Raw genomic sequence first — 23,059 nt, 5'->3', positions numbered from 1 at the left:
TACTAGCCAAATGGTGCTATCCTTATTTACAATATAAGTGATATTTTAAAAATAGGGATAGATGGATTTATAAGATTTATCTCCCTCCCCTCGTAGCAAATATCAACCAGTGGGAAAATATCTTCTGCTCACTCCCCTTAATACTATATTGCCGGGGACCAGAGCTGGGGTAGGAGATTAGCTTTGACAATTGGTTAGATCCTTGCATTTATCTCAGTTAAAACCCAATGAGTTGATGTGCAAGTGTTTTGCAGAAGCACATCAAAGAGAGGCCGACTATCAGCATAATCTATTGATAGACCCCCTTGGATTCAAATTTAATGTTTAAATCCATATCCCAAAGAAATCCAAAGATTGACAACATTGATAGTGAGCATGATCCTGCAAAGAAAGAGTTAGCTTTGTTTCTTATAATTCACTAGGTAATCTGATGCCCACTGGACCCTGCATTCTGCTGGTCAGCTGATGATCATGAATGATATGCAACTAAAAGCAGTCAGAGGCCTGGCAGAAGACATTTCTATTATCCAAAGCAGAAATTGCTGTACCTGCATCAGCTTAAAGTGGCAAATAAGTTGATCTCACTCTATGGAAATCATTGACTGTATCATTAACATACCATTTAATGAAGCAGATCAAATTGGCTTTACAACAAAAACAGTATTTGAATAAGAGCGAAATCACTCCTATAACCCCAGGACAGGTAAAGACAATTTAAGGGTACTTCAAGCATGGACTGGGGGTTAAATGAAGACAATGTCACATAGAAAAAACAAAAGAAGATTGCTGGAACATGTTTTGATTGCAATTAGACAAAGCGAGGAAAGATTGCTAGAAAAGTACCATCTGCAATCTCTCCTTGTGGCTTCTCTTATCCTGCAAAAAGCTTAGATCAGCAATTTCCTGAGTTTCAACAGTCCTACCTACAGAGTTTGCATAGTTACCAAACTTAATTCAGAAAGCATCTTTCCTTCTGTCCCCCATCTCTGAGACGCGCTTTGCCTCAAATAAAGCTCCCAAATTTCCAGTCCCAAGAAACAATGTCCTGGGCCCTGTTAGCATCTTTTCTTTGCTTTTATATAAATAACAAATAGATTCAGTATATTCTTGAAACATTATCATTATCCTAAAATGTTTTATTGCCTCTTTAAAAGATCAGTTTGATTTTAAATACAAAAGAATCAGGAGGTATCTTCTCTAACAGAAATTACCGGTCTACTCTTGGATTATTTCAATACTTCCAACATGATCCTCGAGTCCCACGCGGAGTATTTTATTAAATAAGAGAAGTGGCGCTGCCTTAAACCGAACAGCTAAGGCACTTTTCTTATCTCTATGGCAACGACGCAGCTCGACTGCGCTCCCTAGCGTTGATTGTCCATTATCTTTTTTTCCAGTTCTCAGTTCAGCGGCTCAAAGCAAATAGGCTCCGCATGCGAGCGCGAGAGGGCGCAGTTGGGGCAGGGATGCGATTAGATCCCAAAGGGACTGTAGAAGGCGCTCGCTGATTATTTTTACATTGGTTTTTATTATCCTTTTAAAATATATATGTAGTACTGCTGTTCTGTTCACAGCATTTTGCGATAACATTTTTTTTATTAAGAAGAAAAACAAGCATTGCTTTCAGCCTGACATATATACGAAATTGCAAACATTCTGCAAGATTTGCTTCTGTGGGGAACACCCCCACTTTACCCTACTTGCTGATAGAAAAATGCATCAAGTGTAGCAACTATCGATTTTATGTTGCAAAGTTTAATCTAATTTTTTTCCAGAGATATCAAACATAATGAAACCAAACATTCATAGTCCAGAAGCAGCAAATGATTGTAGTATGAAACTTAGATTTGTTTTTAAAAGAAAGCCAGTTAGATCCATTAAAAAGTGCAAGATCCAATGAGCAGACATAAGCATCTATCTGAGATCCAGCTAAAGTGATATAAAAATGATGTTATAAAAAGCAAGAAGCAAGACATCACCAAATGAAGACTAATACTTCAACTGCAACGTTTGCAGTTCATCTTGGGCTTCAAGACCAATTGTAGAATGTATAGGTCAGTGCTGATGGTTCAAAAAGATAACACCCTTCTCTCTGAATCCACTTTCAAAGTTCCAAAGTTTGGCAGGGCTCCTTGATGATTCTTCAGATATTTGCTCAGTTGCAAAACAACTCTTACTGTGGAGGCAGATTTTATAGCTAAGGATGAAGGAAAAAAAGACCAGCTCCCTTCAGCTCCGTTAGCACAATCTTCTTTCTGCCCTTCATAAAGTACACAGTCTGTTTGCAAAAGAGAAGAATTAAATGATACACTCCTTCCATCCACAAAACTGGAGAACAAATTTGGAAGAGGTACCTTGTACTGAATAAAAAAATGAACCAAGTTGTACAGTGTTAACTGGCACTAAGGGACTGCATTCTTAAAATATTCATCCTTAAATTATAGAAAGTAATAATCTGGAGCTAGAAATCTCTAAAGCTGATATTTTAAAAGCCAATCCCAAAGAAGAAATTCTCTGAAATATAATTACCCATCCAAGCTACTGCTTAAAGATCTGATGTTTTAAGACATCTTAGGATACCTACCCTGGATTAAGCACTTCTTACAGCTCATTAAAGCACCATTCACCAGTTCAATGGCATAAAATTACTGTATACGAGCAGAAAATTTCATTCAACCTGCCTCACCTATCAGTATCCTGCTACTGAATTGTGGTGTCCTTATTTACTGTGAGCAAGGCAAGTTAAGGAAAGTAATTGGTAGATTCTTCTATCTTTCCCCCCCACACACACACACATACACACTATCTTCCTCCACTAGAAATCACTGCCAGCAGAAAAATATACAGCAATCACTCCTTACCTGGCATAGGGCAGGATTGGGAAGCAATCCTAGTTTGGATAGATTGTTCACCCAGTTGGTTTAGCCACCTTCAAATGTTATTCCAGGCTTTGCACAAACTCCTAGCAACTCACTGTATAGAGACTAGGAGAGATGGCAGGATAAAGGGCCCAACTTCTCTTCCTCCTTCTATCTCTCTAAACTGCTTTGTCCACTAGCTACTATCAGTGCAACTGCCGCTGTGTTTCCATCAGCTCACAAGTTAAGCTTTTTTTAACAGATTTAGTATCATTTTGAAAAGGCAATAAACCCAAATTCCACAACAGCCCAGCACCGAGAGATAGGGTGGAGTGATTGCACCATGAAGCATTAGAGGGATAGCTGTCTCTCTTTTGCTTCATCTCACAGTTTTATGTCCATCACTTAATCAGCTATTATTTGAACTGATCTAGATTTCTGGGTTATAGATCAACTTGGTAATCTGGCAAATACTGAGGCAATTCCAGTTTTAAAAATTGAATTCTCCACCAGCTCGGAGATAAATAATTCTGAGAAAATTTCACAAGAACTAGGTGGGAATGGTGTGCCCATCCCAGAGTTAAGGATACAAACTGGATTATAAACCTGAAACAGTTATGGAAATTTTAAGCTATCTCAGGTAAAAATTGAAGTTATGACAACATAGCAAAAAACTATATAAGCGGTTGCAGGTCCATGTTGGTGCTATGGTTAGGTGTAAGTGTAAGACCCCTTGACTCAGATTACAGATCTCTTAGACTTAGATTTTTTTAATCAAAATTTCCACAAAAAAAATGGGACCTGCTGTTTTCATCTTGATCATTCATTTTGTAGTTATAGTGATATTTCAACTGCTGACAGGAAACAGTTACAGAAAACAGAATCAATGGAAGCTTCAATGAAGAAAACATCCAGTTTAAAATACCAATATCATTGCCAATACTCATGTCAAAGTACAGAGTTACAACCACAGGAGAGCAGTAGTTCTAGACTGAGGAAAGTTAAATATTATTTAAATGTCATTTTTTAAAATCAAGTTTGCCAAAGTAGCGTACAGGATTTAAAAAGTTTCAAAATGTTCATGACAGCAGCACATTAATACTAGAAACTTTAAAACATGCATTATAAGTCAACCAACTAAAATCAACTGGTCCAAAAGACTAATTTAAAGAGACGCTTAAGATCTCATCTATAAAGCCAAACATTCATTTTAAGACAGGAAATTCAATAAGTAATTGGCCATCTTTGAAAAGGTATAATTGTGCCCATCACTCCAATTACTGCAAGTCAGACCCACATCAGACATTTGAGCTTTGGTAAGAAATGTAAACTGAAGGAAGGATGGGCAAATACAAGACATGTTAGATGTTGGAGAAAGCTTTATAGAGAAGTACAGGAGAATGCTAGCGTTGTTAGCAAAGACTGAAGGGAAAGCTAAGTGTGTATAAATGAAAAGCTGATGTTATAGAAGCTAAGAAGTATGTATTTCAGAATTTAGTCAGTATATTTATTTATTTTATTTAGATCACCTTTATTATTTTCATAAACAACTCAAGACAGCAAACCTATCTAATGCTCTTCCTCTTATTCCCCCCCCCACACACACATTGACCTTCCTGTGAAGTAGGTTAGGCTGAGAGAGAATAACTGATCAAAGTCACTCAGCCAGCTTTCATACCTAAGAAGGGGACTAAAACTCAAGCTCTCCATCTTTCTAGCCCCAGTGCCTTAACCAGTACATCAAAGTGGCTGGAAATAATTTGACAAATTTTAGGATTAAACTCTGTAATTTTCACATTTGCAGCAAATTGGAATGAATATGATGTTAATTTGACTATAACCAGAACTCTATTACTGAATTGATTAGCAGTGACAAATGTGATATATTTGTTTCGTTAGAATTGTTATCTTGATGAACCCATTTCTGAAAATGTTCCCTTAAAAAGTAGTAAACCCTAGAAAAGAAAGATTGCCACCATCTTCAAAAATAGTCTTCATGTATTGAAAATTTAGCATCCTGAGAGGAACAAAAAAAAGAAAGATAGTTATATGTGCATCCTAGACAAGAGATGCAGTAAGAGGTTGGTCTGTTTTGTTTAAACTGAAGCAGTTAGCGTGCTGTGTTGTTTCTTTGATTATATCATATGATGTCACTGTTACATTATTGGTATCTTGCAGGATTATCCACCTCACAGGCCTCTATGAGGTCATTGTCTCTGTAACCACTGATAATATTTCAACAAGATAAGCTGTTCTAGTTCTTCTCCACTGAACTGTGTTTTCTCTTTCATCTGTTTCCAAGCAATCATACCAAGCCAAATGGCAGGTTGAGCCAGGTTTTCTATTTATTTTAACTATGCTATTACTAGGAAGTTAGGTTTCATTATGGTTTAAACTGATACTCATATATAAACTCATACAGTTAGATTTCATTACAGTTTAAATGCAAAACTTGTGTGCTTTTTGCTTCTGAACCTGTGCAATCATAAATATATTAATATGAAGTATTCCCAATGTTGCTTATTTGATAATATATACTTAATGATTGTAACAAAAAAAACTATAAAGAAAAAATGAGGGACTTCAAAAGAAAGTAGGAGAAAGATCAAGAGAAAACAGGAAAAATAACAGAACAGCTGGTATTATCTTCATAGTATAAAAATTTAAAGTGCATATAGAATGTACCTCTGATCAGGAAATTCTTTTTTCTCTACAGTGTCAGGTATATATGTGAAATGTGTGTCCTACTGAACACCAGAGTCTGCAGTCTGAAGACAGCTATTGATAATTGCTGCCACTGGGACCTTTAGGATTATCAAAGTAGGCCACTGAGGATAGAAGATTTGTGATGGCACATATCCAGATGGAATAAATAAGAAAACACAGGTAAAATAAATTCATTCATGTTCTTAAATTATTCCAGATTGGAATTTCCCTGTGAACAGTATAATAGAAGATATATATCCTCTTACGAAAGGCTGCTACATTTTACTTTTGTGATAATATTGGCAATTTTTATTTCTTAACCATAATTTTAAAAATATGTTCAGTGCTTTATTTTACTACCTCTTATTCATAGCATACTAGTGTCTTACTTTCTGATACTTTCTTGTAGTATAATATTTGTGTATTTCTTTTTTCAGGTCTGAGATCAGTTGTATATTTAACATCATATAAGCTAGATATTTCAGCACCTTTCAATACTGTTGACCACAGTATTCTTCTAGAACAGTTGGGAAGGTTGGGAAACATGGTATCCGAGGTTTCTACTCGTTCCTCAGTGGACAGATTCAGACGGTGGTTGTTGTAGGTGGAGGTGGATCAGGCCCCTGACCACTTCATGATGAAATGCAGCAGGGTTCAGACCACTTTCCTATCCTGTTTAACATCTATATAAAATTTCTGGGAGAGGTCATCTGCTAGTTTGGGGTGAAATCTCATTGTAGTGGTGCAGTAGTTAGAATGTAGTATTGCAGGCTAACTCTGCTTACTGCCAGAGGTTCAATCCTCTTCAGCTCAAAGTTGACTCAGCCTTCCATCCTTCCAAAGTCGGTAAAATGAGGACCCAGATTGTTGGGGCAACATGTTTTGTAAACTGCTTAGAAGGGCTGTAAAACATTATAAAACATTATATAAGCCTAACTGCTATTGCTATTGTTATGTTGATGTTATCTAGTTATATACCTTCACCAAAGATCCACTAAGAAATGTGGTAGATGTTATGACCTGAAATGGAAAAAAACCAGTCTCAGACTCAGTCCAAAGAGGAAGAGTGGCTGTTTATTCAGAAGCTGAATAATTCCAAGGTTATACGATCTTTGACTCTTGATGGGATGATGCTCCCCCAGAAAGTACAGGCTTGCAATGAGCAGGACTTTCTGGATTAACTGCTCCTGTTCAAAGAGCAAGTGAATACTGTTGTTGTTGGTTTTTTTTTGGAGGGCATTTGCACAGCTTTAGCTGTTCTACCAATTGTAACATCACCTAGACAGGATGATCTGAAGATGGCCATTCATGCCTTGTCATTTGTTGATCAGATAATTAAAATTCATAGCTCCTGGGACTGCTCCTAAAGACCACTCCTAGAAACTTCAGCTGGTCCAGCATGTAACAGCGCATGTGCTCACTGGTAAGTCATGATAGTGCCACATTACTCCTCTGTTATAAGTTTCCAAGTAGGTTTCCAAGTGCAGTTCAAGATATAGGTATAAAGCCTTATATACTTCATAACCTGGGTATCTTACAGGTGACTCTTCCTCAATAATTTTTTGCCATCCTACTGGAACAACTAGGGATAGCATACTAATGGCCTCCATTTACCAGGCTGTACAATGAGAGAGGCCCCAATGGCAGGTATTCTGCACCAGCTTGCCCCCAAATATAGTTATCTATCACCATCATGGTATTCTAGAAGCAGATGCAAATATGACTCTTTTTAAGGGCTTTTGGGTTTAACTGTATTAGTGACATCACTTTTTACTATTTTATCATTTTTTAGTTGTATTCTTATTATTTTAATCATTTTATTTTTATTTTTACCTTCTTTTCAGTCTATAAATACTGTAAACCTCCTAAAATCTGGCCAGTTTCCAGTAGTTAGATAACATTTCAAAAATAAATACAGATAGTTCTCTGTTTACAATTGGTTGCTTAACAATCTTTCAAAGTTACCCATGGCTTACTTACAACCAGAATCACATCATATTTTGGGCATTTAGCAACCGGCTCACATTTACAGTCATTTGCAGTGTCTCATTGTCAATTATTGTTATTTAAGATTTTTTTTTTGTTGTTGGAAATCAGCACTTTGTTCCAGTTTCTGGCAGAAAAAAATGTCCATTGTGACAAGGATTTCCTTAATCTGTGCTTAAAGAGCCATGGTGGTGCAGTTGTTAGAATGCAGTATTGCAGGCTAATTCTGACTGCCAGCAGTTCAATTCTCACTGGCTCAAGGTTGACTCAGCCTTCATCCTTCTGAGCAGTGGTGGGATTCAGCCAGTTCACACCAGTTCAGCAGAACTGGCAGCTAATTTTTTGTTGCCCAGGCCCAGAATGGACTTCTGGAAGCGGCATCCACACAGAGAACCAGTTGTTCACATATTTGAATCCCACCACTGCTTCTGAGGTTGGTAAAATGAGTCAGATTGTTGGGGGCAATATGTTGACTCTGTAAACCGCTTAGAGAGGGCTGTAAAGCACTGTGAAGTGGTATATAAGTGTAAGTGCTAAGTGCTATTACTATTAATGACTACAGTGACTCAATTAACAACCACAACAAAAATAGTCATAAAATTAGATACAGCCACATAATATTGTTATAAGTCTAAGACTAGCTGTAATGACATAAAATATTCCTGACTTGTCTACCCCATACAGTTGTTTCTTTCTTAAGAATCATTATTTTCATATGATCTGGTGGTTTTTTTACGATCAGCAAGTGCATGTTCTAGTCACCAGGGTTTAATCAGAATGGTTTAATAACAGAATTTTCCAGACTGAGATCAGTGGATATCTTAATGCAAATCATGAGAATTGCCCTTCATTTTCCTAAATCATGAGTGGGGATTGCTCAATACATAAAACTTGATGGGATCAGAGAAAGACTGCTAGTAGTAGAAGAATCCCATCAAGATTAATATAACATTTTCCTCACTCCTGTCTTTGTTAGTTGGGCAGCAGAGAGGGACAAAACAGACCAGTCCCTTCAAACCATTTTTCAGTCCACCTCAGCAGTATAGTGATTACTCTTTAGTAACTTCTCAGAACTCTATACAATTTTTCAAGTGCAATTGTATCGTTCATGTAAAGCAATTGCTACTATCTATTTGTAAGACTCTTGTTTTTCATGACTGCAGAGTAGCCATCACTCTCAGTCTGGGATGCCACTATTCAATCTTTGCATGCTCCTCTTCCAGTATCTGTGGCTGTGTGTCTAGTTGATCCACCGTGGCTTTAAAGGATTTTTTTTTTCAATCAAGACTTATTGCATCAAATACCTAACTATAGCTGTAGAATAACTAGAAAGCTGGACAGATGGCATAATGAAATTCATTGAATAGCCCACATATCCTTGCTAACTGTCTGCTTAAATCTCCAGAATTGCTAAATTTGTTCAAAAGAATTTGTGGAAGGGATATCATTTCAGATATCCCTTGGTTCCCACTGATGGTTATTTTACTGGAAGTGGCATTACTAGAGATATTTATCTGGGAAATTGTTAATGAATCAGGAAATGAAAATAACTTTTTTGGCATCATTTTTCTGTTGTCAGACTCACATAAATCCTTCTCCCATTTGACAATGTTTTTTCACTGTAGCTGGACACTTATTCAACTATGGCTCTCTTTTTTATCTGATATTTCTTGAAATTTCGCTAGATACTAAATACTAATTTATTTCTAAGTAAAAGAGAAATAATAAAATGCCATGTGAATGCTTCTATATTTTTTAGAAATTTTCTCTAGAAAATCACATGCTTTTCATAGATAAATTTCAAATGAGGCTGGGGAAAAAATTGTCTGAAATCTTAGAGGAGAGTCACTGTCAATCATAGTTTAGTGAACCATCTCTACTCTAAATGATTGTGAATTAGAATAGTTGGTCTTTGCATCAACAACAGTAAAGGTCAACTTAGACTTCATCTTCAGAGGTCATTATGATCTGGTGTCATATGTATATTATGAAACTATAAGAACCCAGATAGATGATTATAGTCTGCCTTTCACAAAGTGGCTCACCTGAGCTGGCTGATCTTATACATAACCCTATTTGCTATGGGGTGCAAGGCAGAGCCAGCTGGCTTTAAAAACCAGGTTGGTAAGCTAGATGTGGTTACTGGTAGAAGACTTTTAAGAGTTCTGCCCATTTATCAATGAGTTCCAGGTGCCCAGGGGAAGAATCCAGAAAATTCCTGGTTGTGTGTTTCAGGGACCCAGATGACAAGTGGTGTGATCCAAAAAGGAAGGCAGGAATATAAGAATCACATGGCAAAGGACAAAATAATTTGATGACTGAATAGCAGCACTGGACCCAGAAAGTTGACTAGCAGGTTCGTCAGTAGAAAGGCAACAAGAGAATGCCCATAAGAGGTTTCAGCCAGGCTGAGGGAAGATCAGTTCAAAAGTCAGCAACTGAGAACAGTGCACGATTCAAACAAATTGGCCTGTCCTTTTACAAGCTATTAACAAAAAGTAATAGTAAATGGTTAGTTTTCTTCGTTGTGGGAAGTAAAAAGGGGAGTCCCTAAACAATCTGTTTTTAATTTATTTATATATTATAATTAGGAATTGTAATCTCCTTTATGCAACTAGGTAGTATATCTGCAAATATACTATATAACATTCTGGTAGCCACATTTGAAAAAGGTACAGAAGAAGGCCACCAAAATGATTGGGGAGGGGGTGGGCGTTGAACTTTCTCTCATAAGAAAAAGCTAGAACATTTGGGACTCTTTTGTTTGAAGAAAAGTCTCCTGAGGATGGAGGGCATGACTGAGGTATATAATATTATGTGGGACAGAGAGGAAACTTTTCTCTGTCTCAGAACAATGGGCCCAATGAAGCTGTCTGAAAGACGTTTTAGAATAAGTAAACGTAAGCATTTCTTTACATGGAATATATTTAACTTGTGAAATTCATTACCAGAAAATGTCATGATTGCAATTAATTTGTATTGCTTAAAATGGAATTGGATAAATTCATGGAAGACAATAGCAATAGCAATAGCACTTAGACTTATATACCGTCCCATAGTGCTCTATGGTACTATCTGGGCAGTTACAATGTCAGCATATTGCACCCAACAAACTGGGTCCTCATTTTACTGACCTTGGAAGAATGGAAGGCTGACTCAACTTTGAGGCTTGCCAGGATCAAACTCCAGGCTATGGGTAGAGTTTGCCTGCTGTACTGCATTCTAACCACTGTGTCACCAAGGCTCTTTGACATGTCTGTCAAGAACATTTAGTTTTGTTGGCAATCTCATCCCTGCAAATACCAAATGCAAAGGAACAAAGACAAGGGAGAGGGAATATTTCTCAAGGTCCTCAAGACATCCAATTGGCTACTCTGGAGAAAAAAAGATGGGTTTGGCCTGATCGAAGGGGGCTATAATTTTTATAGCCATTCAAATAAAATATATTGTACTAGCTCCAAGTATGGAAGTACATCAGAAATATTTTGAGTATGGCCTTGTCATCATAGAATATATATTGCCTTTGGTTTCATAAAATTAAGCAATTGATTTTCTTCCATTAAATATTGTTTTAATTTGAATTTCAGTATGATATATCCTTTTATGGAAATGCAGTCCATTTTTTGTGGAGCAAAGTCAGAGGAGAAGCTAGTCAAGGCCAGCCGTGATATGTATGACTGCGTCTACATTTTTGTTTCTTCTACCAACACTGCATTCCGAATGCTCAACCAATTTCTTGGAAGTAAATTAGCCACAATTACGGTACAGGAAAACCTTAGCATCAAGGAAATTTTTCAGCTTCTACAGAGTGCCCTGAAAGAGATGCAGATGCTAGTAGAGTTGAAAGACAAAGATTTCCAGGAAAAAATTGAAGTTCCTTTATATTCTAAACTTATTCTGCCAGACCTTTCCACTAATGAAAAAATCAGGCTTATAAAAGATATATATGGTCAATATAATGGAATTTTTGAAAATATCTGTGGTCCCATTTGTGCTGTTATAATTAAGCATGGTAATCTCCCTGAAATGCTTGAGACTGCTATTCAGAATTTAATGAGTACGCCCGTGCCGTCTCTTCAAGTGAGTGAACTTCTCATGACCAAAGAAGAAATTGCTAAAGCACTTCCAGACTCCAGTCCCTGTTCATCCCAAACTGCATCACCAGTCAAACAAAAAACCCATAGTTTTTCTGTTGTGCCCAGTTCTTTTTCACTTACTAAATTCATGCGGATAATTCATTGTAAACAAACATCTAAGGATTCAGTTCAGTTGGCTGCAGAACTCATGGCAGAAGCTGTTCAGATTTTGAAACCAACTTGTGAACATTTCCAAAGATCTATTAAAATGGCTGAAGAGTATATCACATTGATCATTGACAAAAAGCAATAAACCAGAAGACAATTGCTCAGCTTCTAGAAATTTACTTGTTTACCCAGCAAGAAAGTTGCAAATAAAAGAGAAAACTTCTGATTGCAGCATCATTTCAATCTATAGTTCATACATATTAATATCTCATATAACATCAATGCAAACAAAGGCATATGTATATGGTTTGGCTCCTAGTGAAAATTCCCCTTGATAACTTTGAAGATTTTGTTATCAATTCCCTTGAAATGATCTTATCCTTTTACTAATTCTTCCCTGTGCTATTTCTTCTCTTCTACTGCTTAATTATTTCTATTGTGTATTTGTAGTCTTCATTTCTTCATCACAATTCCGTTTTTCTCCTTTTACCAATTATCATTTTTCAATTCCAGTTAATTCAACTTTACTCATTCAGAAATAATAATTTGACAAAGGAAGTCCACTTAGCCTCTTCTTCCTCCTCACTCCATGTTTTTTTCCCCAAAGTAAACAAACTCAGCATCTTGATTCCATAGCATTTGCTTTTTCCTGGGAATTCCCATCATTCCCATATATTTGAATTGTCTGACAAATACTAACCCTCTCCAATGCTAGCCAGAACAGAAGTAAATATTACAGCATCAAGACACGAAATTAATCTGATTTTGCTCTTCAAAGCAAGTTCAATTGAATGATTCAGGGAGATAAACTGAATTCTTTTTGTTCATCTCTTCTTGGTAAGGCCACGCTTTGGTATGTACCATATGTGCATATGAGCAAAATCAGGACAGGCCTCTAGCTGACTCACAAAAAATGAACATGGGCATTCAGTTCTTTGTATCTGATTTCTTAGGACAATCCTAGACAAATGGCATATTTATATATTTGTATCTTTCTTGTTTTGTGTTTGTGCCATAGATCATCAAATATTTAAGCATAGTGTAGGAACATAGTTGTAGAAGTTTTTAGATGGAAGAGATTGTCTGTTATTTGTGCCTCAAAAATAATTAGGAAAATGTTAGGGCCTTCTATTAAGACAGAAAAACAAAAGAACTTGAAAACAAACACAGAAAAAGCCCTCAGATGCTAGTTTGATGTGAAATACAAGAAAGCTACTCCAGAGGACAATTTTTCATGGACAATTTTTTTTTCAGGAAAGCAAACAGCCTTCGGTCTTTTGGCCTTAAAGAATACATCAGAATTTAGAGCTTAGAAAAAAAAAGTTGTGGTTAGGAGTTCACCAGCATATACATTTCTAATGCAACCCAGTGAAGAGAGGGTTTATTGGCAGTTGGCTGCAACATTCCTTACCAGTAATAGAAGTTGCTGAATTTGTTTTCATAGGAACCTCTACCTATAGCACATTAAACTAAGGAAAGTCTCATTATAGCAAAATCTTCCTCCCCTCCTTTCCTTATCAGTATATAACTGTCATCTCATTTAAATCCTTCTTCCTCTTTTATTCCAGTTGTATCTCCATAAGATTTTTTTTCTCTACTTATTGGCCGTTGCTCAAGGTTGTTTTTCACCAACTTCCAACTGTGTTTAAGGGAAATTGACAAATTGAATGGATGAAGGCAAACCATTAGAAATGTAATCAAGTTAATTAGTTCTTCCTCATTAATTGGTTGTCCTTATTTCAGTGTACTTTAAAGCTGAAGTTTGTTGCAATCCTATGCAACATTTCCTAGTAGATATTCTGCTGGACATAATATTTCTTAATAAACATCTGTGTATTGGGCCCAGAGACACCACATGAATAAGAACATTCCAGATGCTTTTTTCCATATACTCAGACAAGTGCAATAGCCATGATCACATATCTTCTAAATTAGAAAGGTAAGAATATTTTAAATTAAATCCATATTTCAGCACCCTTCCTTAGTCATTAAATGAAATAATATGTCATCAGCAAAACAGTAATAATAAGAGAACAAAAAAAACAAAAACAAGCCTTTATATTTGCCTCATTATATTCTTACTACTAGTTCCTAATCAGGAACATCTCATTATCATGCTTAATCACATTACATAGCTGAGGAATATGTTTTCTTGAAATACTTGCATTGTACATGAAAATTTTATTTCTATTTATTTATTTCAAATGCTTTCTGACCAGGACAAAAACATAAGTGTGAATTTGTCTAGTATGAACTGATATAAGAAAAAAAAAAAACCCTTGTCAACAATACCCCATCCTTATAGAAATTCCTTCTATCACATGAAAGTTTGAAATGTGAGAACATTTAGTGTAGTATCTCTTTATAGAATTACAAATTTTACCATTAGATTGCCCCAGAAGTAACCCTCAACTTCCAATTTATTAAGGTAATTTATTAATTTTTCCCTACACTTTCCAAGAAATGTCACTCATGTTTCAAGAAATATTGGAATTTATAGAATTACTAGCAGAACTTACTTGCTCCTCAGAAAGGAGAAAGTATTTATTTCTTGCCTTAAAAGTAAACATCTTGTTGTTAAACTCTTGTTAGTGAAATAGAAACAAGATGCCATTTCCGTTTTTCTTAAGCTGCCCCACACTTTGTCCTTGCAGATGTCCCAGTTGGATGAGAAATGACTATATTCAGATGTTCCCAAAGTAACGGCGATATGCTGTAGGAAATCCGACTATTTCAGAGTAGTAGTTACAGGGTGCATAATGTTCACACTGTTCTTGCTTCATCTCCATTGGGGACTTGAACATTTCATAGTACCTGAAGAACAGGGAGAAGATCAGAGGAAGAAGTGGCAATATTGTAAAACTATGCTGGAGGCTTGACTTCATGGCCTTGCACTGTATCCCTTCCTTAAATCTTTATGTGAATGATGCCATTTCCTTTAAAATGAGGTAAGCCAGTCTTTCTATATTTGTGACAGCTCATTCTGCTGAGCAGGCTGGAAAAAAGATCAAAGAGGAACCTGCTACGCCTTTATACATTTCCCCAATTGTGTAGCATCATGAACCCAGTGCCTGAATTATCCTAATTCCAGGCTTCCCAATTCATACTTTATATTCAGAATACTTTATATTCAGAGATAAACAATTGATGGGGTAATAAATGGGTTTTATTAATGAACACATTACTGCATTTGTTATGCCCATATTCGCCAATAATGTATAAAGAAATTATGTTATTATAATATATGCTATTTTTTCTCAGTAACTTAAAACAATAACACTTTTTTTTTATTTAAAATTTTTACAAGAAGAAAAACAACCCTCCCCAACCCACCCCAACCCTCCCATTCCCTCCCTCAGCCTTCCCAGAGCTGAATATAGGCTTAATTAAAGTTTCTTAAATTCTTAAAAAAAAAGTATAAACCATAGATAAATCTAAATACATTACTTAAACAACTAATAAAATAATTAACAATATATATATATATATATATATATATATATATATATAAAACATAAATATTAAAGAAAGGAAAAAAAATACTTAAAAAGAAAAAAAAATAAAGAGAAAGAAAGAAGAAAGGAAATATAAGAAAGTAAAATAATAATAAAAAATATAAAAAGAAAGAAAAAATATTACAATCTATACAATATTAAAATTTATATATAAGTTATTGAAAAACTAAATAATATTTTTTATATCCAACTTATGTTGTATAAAATCTATCCATTTTTCCCATACCACAAAGAACTTCTCTTGCGATTGATCCTTTAAAAAAGCCGAAATCTTTGCCATTTCCGCCAGATAGGATACTTTAGAAAACCACTCTTGCAAAGTAGGCAAAGATTCCTTCTTCCAATATTGCCCTACTAACAACTTTGCGGCTGTAAACAGATAAAGTAACCCCCAGATATTTTACCTTATCAACAATCTCAAAATCTGTCAAATTAATCAAAGTCTGCTTATCCATATTAGTCATATTTTTGGGTAATATTTTGGTCTTATTGTTATTAATTTTAAAACCCAAAACCCGTCCATATTGGTATATCAATTGTAATAGCTCTACTACAGAGTGAGTAGTTTGGGACAGGGTAACCACCAAGTCATCTGCAAAAGCTCTTAGTTTATATTCTTTTTTATTAACTTCTAAAACAATAACACTTTTAAAACAGAGTATTATTCCATGGAGAAACAAAGATCAGTTTAACTTTATTCCAGCCAATTATTTTTTACATTTAAACTACACCAACTTCTCTATTAGATTTTAGCCATATATTTATAAACGTGTGAGTACATGTTAGTATAGATGGGGAATCAGTGTAAGAGTAAGTTATAGTTCAGTGGTGGTGAACCTATGGCACGGGTGCCAGAGGTGGCACTTGGAGCCCTCTCTGTGGGCACACATGCCATTGCCCCAGCCTTGCCTCCCCCCATGACCCCCTCCTCTCCAGCAGCCCCCCTGAAGAGAGTCGCCCCCTCGCATGGCCCCCACGGAGCAGTGCAGCCAAGGACATGGCAGCCAGGCAGTGCAGACAAGACTCTGCCCTCACCCCATCATGCAGTTGATGCTGCAGGGCGCAGGCAGAGGGTGTAGTCACCATAGTACTGCTGGGCTGCCTGGGCGGTGAGTGGTCCTGTGGGTAGGTGGGGCGGGGCATGGGAGGGCAGAACAGGGTGTGGCAGGGGGTGGAGTGGGGGCAGGGCCAGTTTTTGGGCACTCAGTCTCTAAAAGGTTCGCCATCACTGTTATAGTTGTTTTTTTTTAAAAAAAAAGTTGATGGATGAGAGCCTTATGGGGCTCTCGTATACCTGGAGTTGGGTTTAAATAAGTTTAATTTATGTTTTAATAAATTTTAAAACAATACTTTAAAATTAGCTACCAAATTTTTGGTCAAGGACATTGGATGATTTTTTAAATTCTTCAAAAACTCTGCCAGACAATTGACATAATACCTCTGCTGAAAAAGCCCAATGTGGCAAAAATGTTCTGAAGTCTTTCTTAGGGGAAATGTAAGAAATTGAGAGTATTGGAATTACTGGAGAGAGATTTGCACAGTGAAAAATAAAGTATTCACACATGGCCTTCAAATACTTCAGAATTAAATAAGTGCAAGAACACAGAATTCTTATCTTCAAATTGCTTCAAATTTATTTTTTCCTTTGAAATGAACAGTGTATTGAACTATGTATTGAATTGAAATATGATGGGAGAAAATTCTTTTCCTAGGAACACCAATTTGCAGTTTATTTTTTCTTAGCCCTCTAAGACTGATTCAGTGTTATAACACCAATGAGAAAATGGTTGAAAACCATACAATGAAGAAAGAAATCCACATAAATTAGAATAAAATGGTGACATGCAGGGGTCAGGAACAGAGTGACCAGAGAATTAGTGGAATTATCCCAAAAGGTAGAACCTTGAGACTTCCAAAATAAGGGAGCCCGGGTAGGCCTAAGTGATGGATATTGGAGGAAGAACATGAAGTTCTGTAACTTGGGCAAAAGTGAAGAGCAAAACATGTGGATCAAAACTGCAAAAGAAATTCTATTCATCCCCAGAACCGTGGCAGATGTAACAATGCTACAGGAGATACAGGATCATAACAATCAAGATCTGAATGGCTGGAACAACTATTGGAAGGAACATGAGGTTTGTTCGTTGATGAGAAGAATCTTAATCCCGAATGTACTTAATAAAATAAGAAAGTTTTTTATTGGCATCATTGCAGTCCCTTTCAGTAGTACCAGAAGCCAGAATATGTATAACTATCTCCAGCCATTGCAGAGGTGAGACCATAGCATATGATAATCATAACATTTAAACATATTTCTACCCTTTATTTATTTCATACATTCAGCAACTTTATGAGATTATAACAGATATGGGCCATCTGCTAAAATGTATGCAATGAGTCAACATGCATTTGTACTGATACATGCCAAATAAGCACTTCTGAAATACAATAGTTACACTAGATATCACCTTAAAAAGCACTTTCTCCTCCCCACAATGATATTTAAAGTAGCCTTGTTAAAGCAAAAAAGAATTCATTTATTTCCAGCAGCTATGGAATCATATATGCTGGCATTTCAATGCTTTTCCTTATCTTTACATTCATTTTTTTTTAGTTGCATTGAGAATTAATAATTACTTTATACATATCTGCTTTACCTTTCAGAATATGGGTAAGCCCTCTTCTGTCTTCTAACAAAGGTGTTTGCTTTTTCCTGGCCAATTTTAATCCCTGTTGCAAATAAAATATGTTAAAATATGAGGAAACAGACTTAAATTCCAAGTACAAAACAGTTTCTAAAGTTAAAATTCCTTTCATGCTCTAGATTGGGGTGGCCAACCTGTAGCCTAGAAATTCCAGTTGCTTTTTGTGCATGGACAGACAGCAGTGTCCTAATGTCACGTAATCACCATTTACAACCTTCTGACAAGCAAAGTCAATAGGGAAATCCATATTTGCTTAAAAACCATATGACTCACTTAACAACTACAGTGATTCTCTTAACAACTGTTTCAAAAGAGGTCATAAAATTGGGCACAATTCACTCAACAATAGTTTTGCTTAACCATGGAAATTCTGGACTCAATTGTGGTTGTAAGTTGAGGACTACCTATATCTTTGTCATACATGAAATATCTGGAATCATTGAGTATCACAGATATATGTCTAATATTCTGAATAGTCAGTGAGTTGCTGAGACCTTTCAATAGGGGTATTTTGGAGGAGAAAAATCATATAAATTCTGCTGAATGGCCAAATAAAATATATGCCAGGCACCTCTTTTTTTTCTCCTTTCAAAGATCCAGACGTCTTGTGAGATCTTATATGATAGCCTTAGATCTACCTTCATCAAATAGCACTGAGGAAGCAACTCTAATCCACAAAGTTTATGCTACAATAAATCAGGTAGGTGCCACGAGAGTTATTTTGCTGCAACAGACTGACTTGGCCATCACCTTCTGAGAACTTTTCTTAGTTTTTGCCAGACCATCTGGTAAGAATATTCCTATGTGTCTAGCCAATAGGACATTTATTCATCGGGGGACTAATAGGCAAACTGAGTTTGTGCCAGGTCTCTTTTAACACCTAAAAGAGATGAGTGTTAAGTTAGCTACTAGGGGCCAGAGGTTTCCCTGTCAACTTTCTTCATGTTATTTGGCTGTCTGAAAAATTAAATTACAGTAGTAATATTTGTCATCATAAATGGTCTACACATGGAGAATCAAGGAACCCTTAACTTTCCTCCATCTAGTTTAAGGGATTGCTAACATATTGGAAGAACAGAGAGGGAAACCATTTTCAACTGAGTCCCATCATTTTCAGGCAGCCTACACTGTCACCCTTTTCCCAGTAGGTTTCCAATGTCTTTTCTAAAGAGATGGATCAAAAACAGACATCAAATGAAGAATTCCTAAATAAACAAATACACACACACAATCTATCTATCTATCTATCTATCTATCTATCTATCTATCTATCTATCTATCTATCTACCTACCTACCTACCTACCTACTTACCTACCTACCTACCTACCTACCTACCTATTAGGATTTGTAATGGGGAATTACTTACCTTCATCCACAGCTTTGGATGAAGCTTTTAAAAAAAAGATAAGATAGTGTGAGATATCTAGTATAATTCAGAGACATTGTATCCCCACTCATTTAGGCACAATATACAAAACACATGCACACAAGTACTTGTTTTTTCAGTAAAAAGTAGTAATTGGCCAATTGGTGTTACTTCATTCTTTTTAGTTTAAATATACTCAGAAAAAGTTTTAGTAGTTTACATTTTCAGGGTTATTTCTATAAGTTAAATAAGATGCTTGTTTTCTTCTGTCTTCTAAATTTTAAAGCTGAAGAATTATGAAAAAAGGACATGAAAAGAAATTATTTTCTTTTGTACATTGCCACAAAAATTCTATTCAATTTATCAAACACATTTTTTTATTTTCTCTATTTTAAAAAGTCAGAAGGGATTTGGATTTAAATTCATTGTGAATGTTATTTTGACACTAAATAATCTGAACATACCAGGTTCCTTTTCCTCATACATAAGAGAAAGAGACTGCACAAACATTGATGGGATGTATGTTCATTCCTCATTTGTGTTGAGGTGTGTGTATCACTTTTCTTAAGTGAGAAAGTTAAGCCTTCTTTCAGATTTATTAGAGCAGATCTCATATTAAGGATCCAACTGCTAATACCTAGGTATGTATGGAGAAATGCTGTAGGACTGTGGCTGAATGATGTTGCAGAATTGGAGAAAATCATATTCCCTTACCTCCTTCACAACAGCAGGGGGCTGTCAGCAACAAAGTAAACAGCAGAAGCATCAGAAGATTCATCATATTTGCCTATTCCTAATAATTTTTCTCTGTTGCTTGAGCTTCTCCTGAAAGATCCAGTAGCTTCTTACAAGCTTTTGCCTTTCAGCCACCGCTTATATTCTGTGACTACATACATCAGGCCCACAGCCAAGACTTCTACGGCCCTCTCTTTCTTGAGTCCTGGTTCTAATTCAAAATTTTTCATTTGGACTAAAAAGCCCACTTCTGGTTCTGGCAGTTATTTGCACATTTGCCTTAAGCCAAAAGCTCATGGCATTTTCAAAGAATTTCAAGGACTCCCACAAATGTATTTCAAAAAAAAAAAAAACCAAATGACAAATTGTTGCTGAAAAATAACAATTCATTCCAAATGGGTGGAAGATAAATAGTTGAAGATCCAAAGCTTCCTGAAGTTCGTGGGATGTAAGAAAGTTTGTAGTAACAAAATGTTCAATTCTTCGCCATTTTGAGGGCCTGTGATTTCATTGCTAGGATATAGCAGAATGAATGGCCAAAGCTTTCTAAGACAACTCGTGTTATGCAATCTAAATAGTGAACAAGGAGATATTGCATCAAAAAAATATTGCCAGGTTTTATTTTAAAAATTGTAAAAAAAAAAAAAAAAAAGGAGGGGGAGAAATGAGAAGCATGTAGAAAATAATCCAGAAATGCCTCCAGAGCCGCTATTGTTTCTTAAGCTATGGAGTCTGCTATTCTAAGCCAAGTTTTTGCTTCCTTCAGCTCAACAGAGTCAACCTTGGAGAAAATCTACACTTGCACCCTACAGCAGTATGGTTTGTTTGTATAATATGCTACACCAAAAAGCCCAAGTACCACAGCATCATTTGATACATACCTTTGGTCATCCTTAATTTTGTAAGTGTAACTCTTAATCAAGTTCAACTCCACTAATTTGCCCTTATAGAAAACAAATGTGTAACTTGCCTTAGGTTTCGAAATTCCAATTTCCCTACATTAAAAACTGTGGCTTTTTTGGGCTTGGCAGAAATGTTAACATAAGGCTCTGGTTAAAGACGCACAAGCAGCATCAGCTGGTTAGAAGGCAAAAAGTGTGTGCTCCTCTGATATTTAGGTTTGGATGTTGTATGGATATTACCTAAGTATCATGAGGCACTGGGATTTAACTCAACTACTAAACATTACAGTGCACTTATATTAGCTACATTGTTCAAGAAGGTACATTAACGAAACTGAAGAGACTGCTTTATCTTTCTTTAAAAAAACATGTAGGTGTACTATTAAGTCCAGTGAAACTGATTCACAAGCAGGGATGTAGAGAGTTGGCAGCTTTAATTTTCCTTTTAAAAATAAAATAATATTTATTACTTTAGAGATAAAAATAAAAAAAAACTTTAGTACTATTTTCCAAAGTTAGTTTTATATGCAATAGAAATGTATTCCAGCCTTGAATGGAAAAAATGTTGTGGTTAATATTTGCTTGGAAATGATCACATAAAATGCAACCAATTCCAATGCTGTTTTTTAAAAAAACTAATTCAGGATGTCTAATGCTTGTTCTTTCAGTGACTCCGTGTTTTTGGACAGTAAACACTGTAAGGATATATTCTGAGACAAAAAGTAGATCTACCCTGTCTCCTTGGCTCATCACCAGTGCACTTATTCACCATTTCCTGAATGTTCAAATAGATGATGCATCCTCATCCCACTCCCAATCTATTTCAAATACACTCAGTACCTGTGTTTTCCAGTTCAACACTAATATTTTCTACTGTTGCCTTTCAGAGTGAAAGGTCTCCAGAAGTTTGTTTTATTCCTGTAGCTGCTCTGGCTCCAACTGATTGCAAGATCTTGCATACCCCTCTTCTTCCAAGAGCTGGTTGAACATAGCAATGAAAGAATACCTGTTCCCTATTGTTTTGATTATTACAATGGTACTGTATAGAACCATCAAAGAAAAAAATAAATAAAAAGGATATATGTTAGAGAAATGAGATAAGGGTATAGGGGAGAGGGAAGACATTTATTTATGTGAACATTTGGGAAATCAAGGGTTTATTTGATTATGCAATCAAATTGGTGTTTACTCTTAGCAACCACATAGATCAATTTTTCTCCAGGACCAAAAAAAAAAAAAAAAAAAAGCAGGCACCAGTATACCAGTCCATGATGACAATCTATCAAGTCTTGCATAATCTGCAGAGTACCAGGTCTATTGCTAGCCCATCACAACCCAGTCAGAAATTTCTGAAATTGGTTTAAGAAACAGATTGGAACAGATAGGAGAAACACAATTTAAACTACAATGTGGATTGCTCAGAGATGGTTAACTGGTTGACTGTTGGGTAAAATCTTTACTCTAAGAAATGTTATATGGCTCAGATAGCCTTTCCAAAAATTTTAAAACCATGGCTTTAAAAAATTGCTCATAGTTTTAAAATTTCAGAAAGAGGAAAAAATAATGTGAATGAGAATAATTTTACTGAAATACATTGTATCATTTAGTATTATCAGGGGGAGGGAGGAGTCACCATACTATAATTGGTAAGGATTAGGAAACCAAGATCATTCATTGGTGGGTCCTGAGAGCTGGAGATCTTTTTCAAACAGTTCCTATTAGAAAGCTTCTATAAAGCATGTGCTTCTGCATAGCTTCTGTTTCAGAAGAAACAGAGAGCATATTGAGAATTTTCTGAAAGGCCTAAAGAGGAGGGCAAGTTTCCTTTTAGAAATCTGAGAGGAGACAGATCAAATTGATGTGTACTATAGTTTTATTTAGATTCACATAAGTAAAAATAAAAACACAATTGAAAAGACAGTATTTTATAGCTGTTGTATAAAGGAAACCAACCCTAAAACTAAGAACTTAACTGTGTGACAGGATGGCACTATTTGCATAATACATTTAACTATAGAATGGACTCCATCTGATAAAAAGC

At 35.9% G+C, this 23,059-nt stretch overlaps 2 protein-coding genes across 6 annotated transcripts; one reads left to right on the top strand and one right to left on the bottom strand.

Moving 5' to 3' along the window:
• Positions 1 to 5,088: 5,088 nt before the first annotated feature.
• On the top strand, positions 5,089 to 14,070 carry LOC120312854. Of its 5 annotated transcripts, none has more exons than XM_039354145.1 (4): positions 5,089 to 5,184; positions 5,575 to 5,744; positions 6,913 to 6,987; positions 11,138 to 14,070. In XM_039354145.1, the coding sequence occupies exon 4, from the start codon at positions 11,139 to 11,141 to the stop codon at positions 11,937 to 11,939; it is 801 nt and encodes a 266-aa protein (XP_039210079.1). In that variant the 5' UTR covers positions 5,089 to 5,184; positions 5,575 to 5,744; positions 6,913 to 6,987; position 11,138; the 3' UTR covers positions 11,940 to 14,070. The 5 variants fall into 5 exon arrangements, with proteins under 5 accessions (XP_039210079.1, XP_039210077.1, XP_039210078.1 ...); XM_039354143.1 differs by having other exon boundaries at positions 6,896 to 6,987; XM_039354144.1 differs by having other exon boundaries at positions 6,800 to 6,987.
• On the bottom strand, positions 13,850 to 20,300 carry LOC120312855 (matrix Gla protein-like). Its single transcript, XM_039354148.1, has 4 exons — positions 20,096 to 20,300; positions 19,382 to 19,405; positions 17,967 to 18,039; positions 13,850 to 14,608 (listed from the first exon to the last, which is right to left on the bottom strand). The coding sequence occupies exons 1-4, from the start codon at positions 20,160 to 20,162 to the stop codon at positions 14,479 to 14,481; spliced, it is 294 nt and encodes a 97-aa protein (XP_039210082.1). The 5' UTR covers positions 20,163 to 20,300; the 3' UTR covers positions 13,850 to 14,478.
• Positions 20,301 to 23,059: the final 2,759 nt, after the last annotated feature.

This window comes from Crotalus tigris, unplaced genomic scaffold, assembly GCF_016545835.1.
Source record: "Crotalus tigris isolate CLP2741 ecotype Arizona unplaced genomic scaffold, ASM1654583v1 scf7180000018548.2558034, whole genome shotgun sequence".
Classification (NCBI taxonomy): Eukaryota; Metazoa; Chordata; class Lepidosauria; order Squamata; family Viperidae; genus Crotalus; species Crotalus tigris.
The sequence above is the reverse complement of the archived record's forward strand: the minus strand, read 5'-3'. Positions and strand labels throughout refer to the sequence as shown.

What these genes read in the sequence shown, in the direction of transcription:
- LOC120312854 (XM_039354146.1), top strand. Translation starts at nt 11,139, where the DNA reads ATGATATATCCTTTTATGGAAATGCAGTCCATTTTTTGTGGAGCAAAG.
- LOC120312855 (XM_039354148.1), bottom strand. Translation starts at nt 20,162, where the DNA reads ATGATGAATCTTCTGATGCTTCTGCTGTTTACTTTGTTGCTGACAGCC. An exon ending in CCCCTGCTGTTGTGAAGGAG is followed by an intron (nt 19,406 to 20,095) that starts GTAAGGGAATAT and finishes TTTTTTTAAAAG; the next exon opens with CTTCATCCAAAGCTGTGGAT. An exon ending in GCTTACCCATATTCTGAAAG is followed by an intron (nt 14,609 to 17,966) that starts GTAAAGCAGATA and finishes CCTGTTCTTCAG; the next exon opens with GTACTATGAAATGTTCAAGT.